The following is a 12,617-nucleotide window of genomic DNA, read 5'->3' on the forward strand; positions in this document are numbered from 1 at the left end:
CTTTCAGTTCATCACTGGGAAATTCATATTCCCTTTTTAAAAGTTATTGGTCTCTATGGGGATCAGAACAACATTGTACCATTGAAGAATTCTTATTCTCTTTTTGCTGTGGATTGATTTAATAAATTAACCCTTTTATTTAATATATTTTATATATTTTCTAACGCAAGGTCACAGACCGGAACTGCTCTCTCCACAGATGCTGCCAGACCTGCTGAGTATTTCCATCATTTCTGCTTTTATTTCAGATTTGCAGCGTCAGTGGTATTTTGCTTTTGTGTTTGAATGGCCGTTTTTGCAGGTCAGCCAGTTTGGAAACATAATAAGTCATGTTACTGACAGTACAATACATTTTTGAACCAAATGATCCATTGCATTACGCATTTAAGCATTGCCACTCGGATTTCAAAATGTAATTTCATGGGTAATTCCAGTGGGGACTCCCAGTCCCAGCAAATCCAATCATCGCGGATATTTGAAATCTGGCAAACTTTACAATAAGCTGCAGTAGTTCTTGACTGCGCTGGTACCTTGTGGTGGGAGTGCATTTCTGTTGAAAGGGTAGAAAATACACCGTGGACAACTATCCAGCCCCACACAGTAATGTTCCCATTCAAGCACCATTGCTTCCCCTAAAGACGGAGGGTGTAAAAGTTAAAAACTTCTGTGCATTGTGCAGAATAGCAAACTCAGTGTATAAAGGAACAGGCAAAAGAATCAGAGAGGGCGAGAAGAATTTTATTTTATGCTGTTTTGGTCTGGAATTCGCTGCCTGAAAGAGCGATGGAAGCAGATTCAATAGCAACTTTTAGAAGGGAATTGGATAAATACTGGAAAAGGAAAAATTATGCAGGCTGTGGGGCTATGGGGAAAGAGCAGGAGAGTGGCACTAATTGGATAGTTCTTTCAAAGAGCCAGCGTAGGTGTGATAGGCCGAATGGTCTCCTTCTGTGCTGTATTGTATTACAATTCTAATACCAAATTAATCAGGCTCAGTGCATGTTATAGAAATGATCAGCTTTACTGTATATTAGAGGGAATAGCAAACGCTTGCATTTGATAGAGAATGGTAAAGTAGTCCCAGGGTGTATTACAGAGAATATCAGCCCTACTGCACATAATTCATAGCAAATCCTGTGTATATTATAAAGATAGCAGCTCAACTGTATGTTATGCACAACAGTGGATCTATGTATTTTATGGAGAATATCAGCTCCAGTGTATATTATAATCAGTTACATACCCCGTTATCAGCTCACTGACTGCTGCATTATCTGTTCCAGAATTGTCTTTCCATTGGTTCTTTTAACGCTCGACAAGAACTTTCAGAATTTTTGTTACCCTATTGTGATACTCCCTTTTAATTTTGTTCATGCCTTTAAATGTCATAGCACCCCATTTTCTGCTCCACTAGGGTGCTTGTTGGACCCATGCAGATGAGCACCTAAAGTTATGCTACTGAGGTAACCATACAGAACTGGAATAAAATAGCACAGTTCCATATGAAGCAGTCAAAAAGATGTCAATATTTATATACCTTGCGATATAGGGAATGGCAAGCTCCATTTGTGATCTTGGGAATAGCAAATCCCATACCTGTTATAGAGAATAGCAAACCCTTTGAGTATTAGAGAAGAGTATATCCTCTGAATATTGTAGAGGATATTAGTTCCTTTCTTACAGGCAGTATCAGCATGAGTTTATTTAAGAGAATAATTATTTTGAAAAATAGTCCATGTATCATAGAGAAAAGCAGTTGTGTGTATTTTATAGAGCACGTAGACCAGGTATTATAGTGAACTGCAGACACTGTAAGAAAGTGAATTGCACCCCTCCGTAATCTAGTGAACTATAGCCCCTGTGTTATAGTAAATTGGAGACCCTGTAGTAGACCGATCTGAAGATCTTGCATTATAGTGAATTGCAGATCCTGTCTGTTATAGAGAACTGCATTCCTTCTATTGTAGAAAATAACCGACTCTATATTGTAACAAATTGCAGCCCAGCCTTGTTGTAATATAGCATCTGCAGCTTTGTCCATTGTAATATAGCATCTGCAGCTTTGTCCATTGTAATATAGCATCTGCAGTTTCTATACAGAGGGCAGCAGACCTTTTGAGATAGCGAATGGCAGATTCCGCATAACAGTGATCTACAGAATGTGCATGAATCATTTGATTAAAACTCTTACTTTTGGAATATTCGCTTGAATTTTCCTTATTCAATAAACGCTAATTTTCAATGATTTTGTTCAAGCTCCCAGGTTCATGAGATTGAGTTCCTCACATTTTTAAGTGACAGAAACAGAGAATCTTCCAGCATACATTCCAACTAAACAGTTTTGCTTTTTGTAAGTAGGTTCACATTGTAGTTGCTGGTGATAATGTTCACTTGTTTTTCTGGAAGTCCCTCACAAGTTTTACTGATCAAACAAAACTACATTTCTTGAAATTTAAGTGCTTGTATATTTCAAGTTTCTTAAATTTGTATCTGCTTTGCAAGGGGGTCTAATTCTGCATGAAGCAGGTTCCATCCTGACAGATGAAAGCCTGGCTCCTTGAAGGAACTTTCACTGCACTTTGCATGCAGGAGTCCAATCCCGTGGTCGTACCTTCGGGTTGGTCCTTCTCTCTTGTATCAAAGACAACAAAACGTTTGTGTTCCCATACTTATGTTAAAATTCTCAGGGTGTGTCCAGATGTTGACGGCTTGTCCACCAGAATCTATTCACACAGCGATTGAATCCATCTGTGTAAGGTTGGCTTTTAACCTTTCATTTCTCCTATGATGCCACAGCACTGGCCACAAAAAGCGAGTCTCCCTCCTCGCTTTGCTGTCTTGCTAGTCCTATGTTGTCAATTTGCACTCTCTGACATTGAGTTTCAATGCACCTTGGAGGTGCATATTTCTCAGTGTCTTGAACTCCAGTGGCATTGTGTGTGGAGTAGCCCGTGAGTTATACTCATACGTCAGACTGTCGTAGTAGTGATACTTCACCGCATTTCCCTTCTGGTCCTTAGGGAAGGGCCAGAAGCCATAGAGGTGGATTTCGTCACAGAACCGGGTGGCAAGAGTATACATCAAGAGGCCAGTGGTAGGACGTTTGATCAGGACCTTGTTGGTCAGCCAGTACCTGGGGAAAAGGAAATTAGTAACGTTACCAATCCTCATTTGAGACTAAACCACAGTTACAGAAAGTAAATCATTAATATATATCAGAAAGAGCTGGGTCCTAACACCGACACCTGGAGAACTCCACTATAAATCTTCCTCTAGTCCAAAAACAACCGTTCACCGATATTGTTTGTTTCCTGTCCCTCAGCCAATTCCATATCCTGTTGCTACTTCTCTTTTAATCCATGAGGTCTAACTTTGCTCACAAGTCTGTTTTGAGGCACTTTACTAAATGCCTCATGCGCACCACACCAACAGCATTACTCTTATCAACCCTCTCTCTTACCTCATCAAAAATCTCAAACAAGTAAGTTAAACATGATTTCCCCTTTACAAATCAGGGGACAGTGGCATCGTGATAATGTTACTGGACTAGTAATCCAGGTACCCAGGCTAATGAAATGGTTGAACGACATCTGGTGGAATATAACTTCAATTAATTAAAACCCATCTGGTTCACTTATATCCTTTAGGAAAGGAAATCTGCCGTCTTTACCTGGTCTGGCCTACATGTGACTCCAGACCCACAGCAATATGGTTGATTCTTAACTACACTCTGAAATGTCCTCACCAGCTGCTCAGTTCAAGGGTAATTAAGGATGGACAATAAATACTGGCCTTTCCAGTGACGCCCACATCCCGTGAAAGAATTTTAAAAAATTCATGCTGGCCTTCCTTGGATAACTTGCATTTGTCCAAGTGACTATTAATTTTGTCCTGAATTATTGTTTCTAGAAGCTTTCTGACCGACTACTGAGGTTAGCTGGCTGGCCTGCAGTTGCTGGGCTTAACTTTACATCCTTTTTGAACAAGGTTGTAACATTTGCAATTCTCCAGTTCTCTGGCAGCACCCCTGAGTCTAGAGAGGATGGAAAAACTATGGCCAGTGCCATAATTCATTGGCAGTGAGCGCTTTGAGATGTCGTGAGGTCAGGAAAGGCACTAGACAAATACAAGTCTTTCTTTCTACCCTATTCTCCATATGAAAAGTTCCCATGTTCCTTTAATGTTCTTTAAGCAGTCTTGCCCCATTTCCCTTTGTGTTCTCTGTCCCAGTTCTAAGGCCCTTAATGAACTGGGCTGTAGTTTCCAAGCAGATTGATGTAACGATTAATATCATCCCTCTAAAGACAAACCCTCGAACTGTCATGGTTGATGTCTGATTCTTTCTTCTCTTTTTAGCCATCGCGATTCATAATAGACTTCTCTCCAAAGGCTTAAAACAGCAGGGTACAGTGAAAGACTTCCCACTGAGAGCATCAACACCTCTGGTACACAGCACTAACCTCTGCAACAATATGCAGTCAAATCTAAAATGTTATAGTTAGAACTGGACATTGATCTAGGTTGCTGGTGTTGCTGGCCTGGGTTGCTAGGCAACTGGATCTTAATGGGGTCTGAAGAGCTTAAAAAAGCTGGTTACCTAGCAAATGGCAATGAATTTCTTTCAGCTTAGCTTTCTAGCCATTAACTTAGGGGGAGAAAAAGGTTATCTTTAAACAAACCACAGCAGAGATATAAAGATGAGGCTAGAAGAGAGCGGAATGAGTAAATGGGGTTAAAATCAGGCAGGGTGTACAATAGGCAACTGATCTGAACCTCCCTGTTCCCTATGGGTTAGGTCAAAATTTCCCCTCGCAAGGGAAGGCTCTCAAAACTCAAAGATCGGATTTGTAAATTTGAAGCACTGAGGATTAGGAAGACCAGTCTTCAGCCAATTCAATTCACTCCACGTGATATCAAGAAACGGCTGAAGGCTCTAGATACTGCAAAAGCTATGGGCCCTGACAATATTCTGTAAATTGTACTGAAGGCTTGTGCTCCAGAACTTGCTGCACCCCTAGCCAAGCTGTTCCAGTGCAGCTACAATGCTGGCATCTACCCGGCTATGTGGAAAATTGCCCAGGTATGTCCTGTACACAAAAAGCAGGACAAATCCAATCTGGCCAATTGCCACTCCATCAGTCTAATCTCGATCATCAGTAAAGTGATGGAAGGGGTCATCAACAGTGCGATCAAGTGGCACTTGCCTAGCAATAACCTGCTCATTGACACCCAGTTTGGGTTCCACCAGGGCCACTCAGCGCCTGGCCTCATTGCAGCCTTGGTTCAAACATGGACAAAAGAGCTGAACTCCAGAGGTGAGGTGAGAGTGACTGCCCTTGACATCAAGGCAGAATTTGACAGAGTGTGGCATCAAGGAGCCCTAGAAGGAACTGGAGTCAACAGGAATCAGGGGGGAAACTCTCCACTGGTTGGAGTCATACCTAGCACAAAGGAAGATGGTTGTGGTTGTTGGAGATGAGTCATCTCAGCTCCAGGACATCACTGCAGGAGTTCCTCAGGGTAGTGTCCTCAGCCCAGCCATTTTCAGCTGCTTCATCAATGACCTTCCTTCCATCATAAGGTCAGAAGTGGGGATGTTTGCTGATGATAGCACAATGTTCAGCACCATTCACGGCTCCTCAGATACTGAAGCAGTCCATGTCCAAATGCAGCAAGACTTGGACAATATCCAAGTTTGGGCTGACAAGTGGCAAGTAACATTCGCGCCACACAAGTGCCAGGCAATGAAATCACCAACAAGAGAGAATCCAACCATCACCCCTTGATGTTCAATGGCATCACCATCACTGAATCCCCCACTATTAACATCCTGGGGGTTACCATTGACCAGAAACTGAACTGGTCTAGCCGCATAAATACTGTGGCTGCAAGAGCAGGTCAGAGGCTAGGAATCATGTGATGAGTAACTCACCTCCCATCTCTCCAAAGCCTGTCCACCATCTACAAGGCACAAGTCAGGAGTGTGATGGAATATTCTCCACTTGCCTGGATGAGTGCAGCTCCCACAACACTCTAGAAGATTGACACCTTCCAGGACAACGCAGCCCGCTTAATTGGCACCACATCCACAAACATTCACTCCCTCCACCACCAAAGCACAGTAGCAGCAGTGTGTACCATCTACAAGATGCACTGCAGGAATTTACCAAGGCTCCTTCAACAGCACCTTCCAAACCCACGACCACTATCATCTAGAAGGACAGGGGCAGCAGATAGATGGGAACACCACCACCTGGAAGTTCCCCTCCAAGTCACTCACCATCCTGACTTGGAAATATATCGCCGTTCCTTCACTGTCGCTGGGTCAAAATCCTGGAGCTCCCTTCCTAACAGCACTGTGGGTGTACCTATACCACATGGACTGCAGCGGCTCAAGAAGGCAGCTCATCACCACCTTCTCAAGGGCAACTAAGGATGGACAATAAATGCTGGCCCAGCCAGCAAAGCCCACAACCCAACGGTGATTGGCAAATGGGATTGGGGCGACACAGGATAGGGGCAGCAGAGGTTCAGATGAACTGAGTCAAAAGGCCAGCCAGAAGAGCGTTGGAACAATCAGATCTGAACATGACAATGGCGTGAATGGTACCACGTAAAAAAGTAGTTAATTGGGCTGTTAAGCACTTTGGAACATCCTGCGATAATGAAAAATGCAATATAAATGCAAGTCATTCTTCCTTCAATATACAGTCTTTCATCCTCAGCCTGTCAGTTGCTGTGGAGGTGGAGAAGCAGGGGGATTATGGTGGCAATTCCAATGTATCTGGGGAGTTGAAGGCATGGCCAACAACTGTGGAATGAAAGATGGGGATGCACAGGGGGCCAGAATCGGAGAGACAGAGATTGGGGAGTGGGAATTGGGAAAGGTGTGAGGGGCAAGGATGGAAGGACTGGAACATATAGGAACATAGGGTATGGGGGTAGGCCATTCAGCCCTTTGAACCTGCTCCGCCATCCAATAAGATCATGGCTGATCTGATTGTGGTCTCAACTCCACTTTTCTGAGGAGGTCATAGAGTTAGCGAGGACTAAAGCAACGAAGCAATTTGAACACAAGATAAGAAACATGGGCCAGGATTTTATGGCCCCACCACGGCGTGTCTCCCCGTCTCCGGCAGACGTGGTGAGCGAGCCATTTAAATCTCCATTCATTCTGGTGGGACCATAATATCCTGGCCATGAGCTTGAACTGGTGAGGAGGAAAGAATAGTGCCGATGAGAAGATGAGTTACCGGCTGAACTGGAATGGAGATGGAGAAATGTGCCGTGGTGAACTCAGGGGGCAGGATTTTGCCCTTGGCAGGGGTGCTTGGCGGGGGCGGTTGGGCAGCCGACCGCCGCCCCCGATCGGCTCCATTCCACGATTTCACGCGGGCGGGCACATTAAGGCAGCGGCAGCACTGAGTGGCAGCTCTGAGCGCTGATGTGCGGGTGGGGTGGGGGAGAAGGGAGAGCCAGGCCTGGTGCATAGTTCGTGCGCGGAGCTGCCTCAGGGAGATTGAAACGCTTTTTTAAAAAAATTATAACGACAGTAAAAATTTAATAAAACATGTCCCCTCACGTGTCTCTGTCACATGAGATGGGACATTTTTAAATTCCAAAATAAAGTTTTTATTTAACGTTTACTTGCTTCAGGAAACCTCATCCCGCTCGTGGATGAGGCTTCCTAAAAAAATGTAAAGGCCGCTTGGCCTTTTTTCCTGCCCGCCAACCATGAGGTTGGACGGGCAGCATAAATTTGGAACTCAAATGTTATCCCTTTAGAATGTGCCATCCACTGAGACTCAAAGCTATTGAAATGTGACACAAAGATCTTTGCCATGCAACAGCAGGCCGATTATTAAGAGCTATTTTTCACAAAGAATTTTACTCTGATTCTCACTCTTTACCAGCTGCCAGATTCTCCATGAATCGACAATGAGCCATTCATCCCAAATCACTGGAGCACAAATTGCTTAAGCGCCTCCATTTTTAACACCTTCACTTTAATCTCATTATCTCCCTCTGAGACTGTGACCTAATTAACTGACGGCAAGCTCTAGCTTGTTGCCAAGAGCATTGCGCGTGTGACAGAACCCAGGCAAGTCTGTCTGAGCAGATAGCATTCCCTCTGGGGGGCAATGACTTTACAATGGAAAAAAATCAAGCAAGCAGTTTGGAGGCTAGGTCACACGACATACATGGGCTTCTTATCAGCAGAGCTGGAACTCACCCCCGTACAGCGTGTAGGAGCCTCAGCGATGGATAGGCTGTCTGCACGTGGATTTTGTGTTTTATGATGAGCTTGTTCACCCATTCTACTCGCTCTTCTCCCCCTTTAGCCATAAATGCGGGAATCCAGAGAATTCCGCCATCCAACATTTTTAGCCGGTGAAGCAGCTTCTCCTTCCACGTCTCATTCTTCAAATCTTCGAACGCACGCTGCACCACTGAAGGGTTCATAGTCACTAAATCGGTCTTCAAACCAACATCTTGTGCATACTCTTCTACTGGGGCAAGATTGCATCTTAAAAGGAATTAAGTTGCAAATTAATCATTCATTATTTCCACAATAGAGTATGATCTAGCCCTAACATTGCACTGGAACTTAAGAACACAGTAAGAATATAATGAAGAAAGGCTTTTGGTTCATCAAGCCCCTTCTCTCCACAAGTCATCTACAAGCTATAGTGTCAGCTTGCCTTAGTTGGTAACAATGAAGGTTCAAGCCCCAAGTCAGGATTCGAGCACATAATCTAAGTTGATGCTTCATTGCGCTACTGAGGGAGTGCTGCTGTGTCAACGGTGCTATCCTTCAGATGAGATGTTAGACCAAAGCCCTATTTGCCCAATTTAGCGAGCTTTTATATGTTACTATTTGAGGGAGAAGTTAAGTGCTCTCCTGGTGCCCTGGCCAAACTTTCTCAATCAGTACCACCAAATATTAACTAGTCTTTATTCTCATTGTTCTTCTGGATTTGCTTAATGAGTGCACTTCAATGTCATTCATACTTTCAACTTTTTCCCTCTTTCCGCTTTTTACAAAACCACTTCTCCAAACACGTAAAGCCTTCCTGAGAAAGGCATCAGCAGTCCTGACTCTTGACTCTGTCCCACACCCTTTACTCCATTCAATCCTGTAAACGGACTCAGTTCTCTTCCAGTTTCCAGTTGTGATGAAAGAGGCCACACCCCAAATCTTAACCTACCTATTCTCTTTCAAGATGCTGACGAGTTATTGTGTGTTATCGTCATCTTTATTTATGTGGCAATAAACATGATGTTAGGGGTTGCTACAGTTCCCAACAGCTATTTGTCAACTCAGATCAATTTAAAGGGTGGTGTGTGTTGTGGGGGGTGGGGGCGGGGGGGGGTGGGGGGAGGGGCATCAGGGCAAAAGCTGAGGACAGTCCTTGTTATCTATGGTTATCAATCTTCCAGGATGGACATCGAGTCTCCAGGAATTTTAGATTAATCGCCAACCAACCCAGGAGTAAAATTACCAGGTCATTGAAAAGCATCTTTTCTTCATTTTCTTTGATCATTTTCACTTACTAGTTAGAAAAAAAGCATAGATGAGGGGAAATGGCTGATTGACCGAGAGCCAAAAATCATCCAATCTGGCAACAAAGTATTTGGTGACTTCTGAATTGACATGGGAGGTGGGGCACTGTGAAGATAGGTGTGTTGGGCAAACAATGGTGGGAGTCTGGGGGTGGAGGGGGTGCTAGAAGTGGGAGGTGATATAATGAAACCTCCAGGAATACACCCAACCAGAGTTGGCAACCGTACTGTTTCCAAGTATTGCAGGTTTCACACTTTTTTATCACTAAGTATAAGTGAGAAGGTAAAATTCACAAAGGAGCTGAAACAAAAGGAAACTCAGCCAACAATTCTCTACAGGTTGGCAGGAAAACAAAGCAGAGTCAATTGATGCTTCTGTTCCTCTCAGGGTGCAAATTAAAAAAAAAATCTGGTGCACGGAGACCTTTCTGAGGATGGGTGTCAACCAGAAATTATTGCATTTCGAAAACAGAGTCCCTCGAGTCTGCTCTACACAGAGCCAGAGCAAGAGTATGAGAAGCCCTAGTCGAACCTTCAGCCTTGTGCCCACTCTCCCCTACAATTAACTTTCGAAAATGAATATTGTGCATTAGTATGAATAAAGCTTCTGCATTTATAATTACAGATTTATTTTACATGAAAAAGGAGAATATTATAATACTGATTGTACGTTCTCATTGTTCAACACTTTTCACAGAATATGTACTTGAAGAAAATGCACATTATAATGTGTAATATGGCTCACATGATGTAATACTATGTGTCCCTACAACAGTTACTAGATGAGTTTATGCACAATTTACACAATCAACAATCATTTTGATGGAGTGGGCTAGATCAAATTATGTTCTTTGCTGTTTTGGAATAGTCATGTAAATGTACAAATTTGTATTACTGTCACATAAACAGAATGAGGAATATAATATGACATTTTGGGAACGACTGCAATGTAAGTCCATGGAAATCTATATTATGCCAATATATGTGGAAGAATATCAATAGATCTAGATCTTTCATTCTCACTGCTGAAGCCCCATTGTTTACTTATGTAATTCATTCAGTTTTTGCCACTGCGCACCCTCCCCCGCCCTGCCCTCCCAAATTTTGCCACTCTAGACGACCGCCTAGTTTGCCAAGTGGTTGCCCTGGTTCTACCATCCTGAGAGATCATTGGCTGATCCAAACCTCAACTTCATTCAATCAAGCCAGAAAAAGAAAATGTTTGTGCGAGAGAGAAAAAAGAAAGAGAGCAAGAGAAAGAAAATAAAACATATGTGTCTTTCACAGGATGTTGGAGGTACAGAACAGGTCAGCCAGCATCTGAAAGAGGAAGGTAGGTCAGCGTTTTCGGTGGGACACTCTATAAGAATTGGCACAGTTCAGCCAGTAACTGCATCCCTTGACAACCAAAACAGTCGGAAGACAAGATCAAGAACAACATTCAGGAGTCAAGAGTTCAGATACTCCAACTACTTGCATAAAAAGGTGTTAATGAATTTAATTGACTGCACAACTTGATCGAGTTTTTCGAGGAAGTGACAAAGATGATCGATGATGGAAGGGCAGTGGATGTTATATACATGGATTTCAGTAAGGCCTTTGACAAGGTCCCTCATGGCAGACTGGTACAGAAGGTAAAGTCGCATGGGATCAGAGGTGAGCTGGCAAGATGGATACAGAATTGGCTTGGTCATAGAAGACAGAGGGTAACAGTGGAAGGGTGCTTTTCTGAATGGAGAGCTGTGACTAGTGGAGTTCCGTAGGGATCAGTGCTGGGACCTTTGCTGTTTGTAGTATACATATATGATTTGGAGGAAAATGTAACTGGGCTAATTAGTAAGTTTACAGATGACACTAAGGTTGGAGGAGTTGCAGATAGTGAAGAGGATTGTCAAAGGATACAACGGGATATAGATCGGTTGGAGACTTGGGCGGAGAAATGGCAGATGGCGTTTAATCCGGACAAATGCGAGGTAATGCATTTTGGAAGGTCTAATACAGGCAGGAATTATACAGTAAATGGCAGAACCCTTAAGTGCATTGACGGGCAGAGGGATCAGGGTGTACAGATCCACAGGCCATTGAAAGTGGCAACGCAGGTTGGCATAAGGCATGCTTGCCTTCATTGGCAGGGGTATTGAGTATAAAAGCTGGGAAGTCATGCTGCAGCTGTATAGAACCTTGGTTAGGCCACACTTGGAATATTGCGTGCAATTCTGGTCACCACATTACCAGAAGGATATGGAGGCGTTGGAGAGGGTGCAGAGGAGGTTTACCAGGATGCTGCCTGTTCTGGAGGTTATTAGCTATGAGGAGAGGTTGGAGAAACTCGGATTGTTCTCACTAGAGCGACGGAGATTGAGGGGCGACTTGAAAGAAGTTTATAAAATTATGAGTGGCATGGACAGAGTAGATAGTCAGAAGCTTTTTCCCAGGGTGGAAGAGTCAATTATTAGGGGACATAGATTTAAGGTGAGAGGAGAAAACTATAGAGGAGATGTGAGGGGCAAGTTTTTTACGCAGAGGGTAGTGAGTGTCTGGAATTCGCTGCCAGAGGAGGTGGTGGAAGCAGGTTCGATAGTGGTGTTTAAGAGGCAGCTTGACAAATACAAGAAAAGGATGGGAATAGAGAGATACGGACCCCGGAAGTGCAAAATGTTTTAGTTGACAGGCAATATGATCGGCGCAGGCTTGGAGGGCCGAAGGGCCTGTTCCTGTGCTGCACATTTCTTTGTTCTTTGTTCAAACAGAATTTAAGATGCAGGGAAGTGGTATGAAGGGTGGAATGGAAAAGATATTACAATCAGATTGTGAATGATAAATCCTTTCCCAGAGAGGCGACTCTATAACCAGGGCCACAAGCCCTTTCCCCTGAATTATATATTTCCTTGTTACTTGTTGAAGGTAAATGCAAAGTACTCTGATGAAGATTTGAATTCCCACAGAATCATGAGAACAATTTCTGTGTGATTAGCCGCTAACTCAATTAAACCTGATGATGGAAATTAATTCAATGCTGTCAGAATTCTGTAGCTCACACCCGTATAGATTTG

The 12,617-nt window shown here is 43.5% G+C and overlaps 1 protein-coding gene across 2 annotated transcripts in view; it reads right to left on the reverse strand.

Moving 5' to 3' along the window:
* Positions 1 to 998: 998 nt before the first annotated feature.
* The window catches only part of LOC144668240 (alpha-2,8-sialyltransferase 8B-like), a 32,970-nt gene continuing 21,351 nt past the window's right edge, over positions 999 to 12,617 (reverse strand). For both annotated transcript variants that reach the window (XM_078530018.1, XM_078530019.1), the window contains 2 exons: positions 8,234 to 8,527; positions 999 to 3,133 (listed from right to left, as the gene is read on the reverse strand). In XM_078530018.1, coding sequence (XP_078386144.1) covers positions 2,848 to 3,133; positions 8,234 to 8,527 — 580 coding nt within the window. In that variant the 3' untranslated portion in view covers positions 999 to 2,847. The remainder of the gene's footprint in view (positions 3,134 to 8,233; positions 8,528 to 12,617) is intronic.

The sequence above is a fragment of the Cetorhinus maximus genome, chromosome 26 (genome assembly GCF_964194155.1).
Source record: "Cetorhinus maximus chromosome 26, sCetMax3.hap1.1, whole genome shotgun sequence".
Lineage (NCBI taxonomy): Eukaryota > Metazoa > Chordata > Chondrichthyes > Lamniformes > Cetorhinidae > Cetorhinus > Cetorhinus maximus.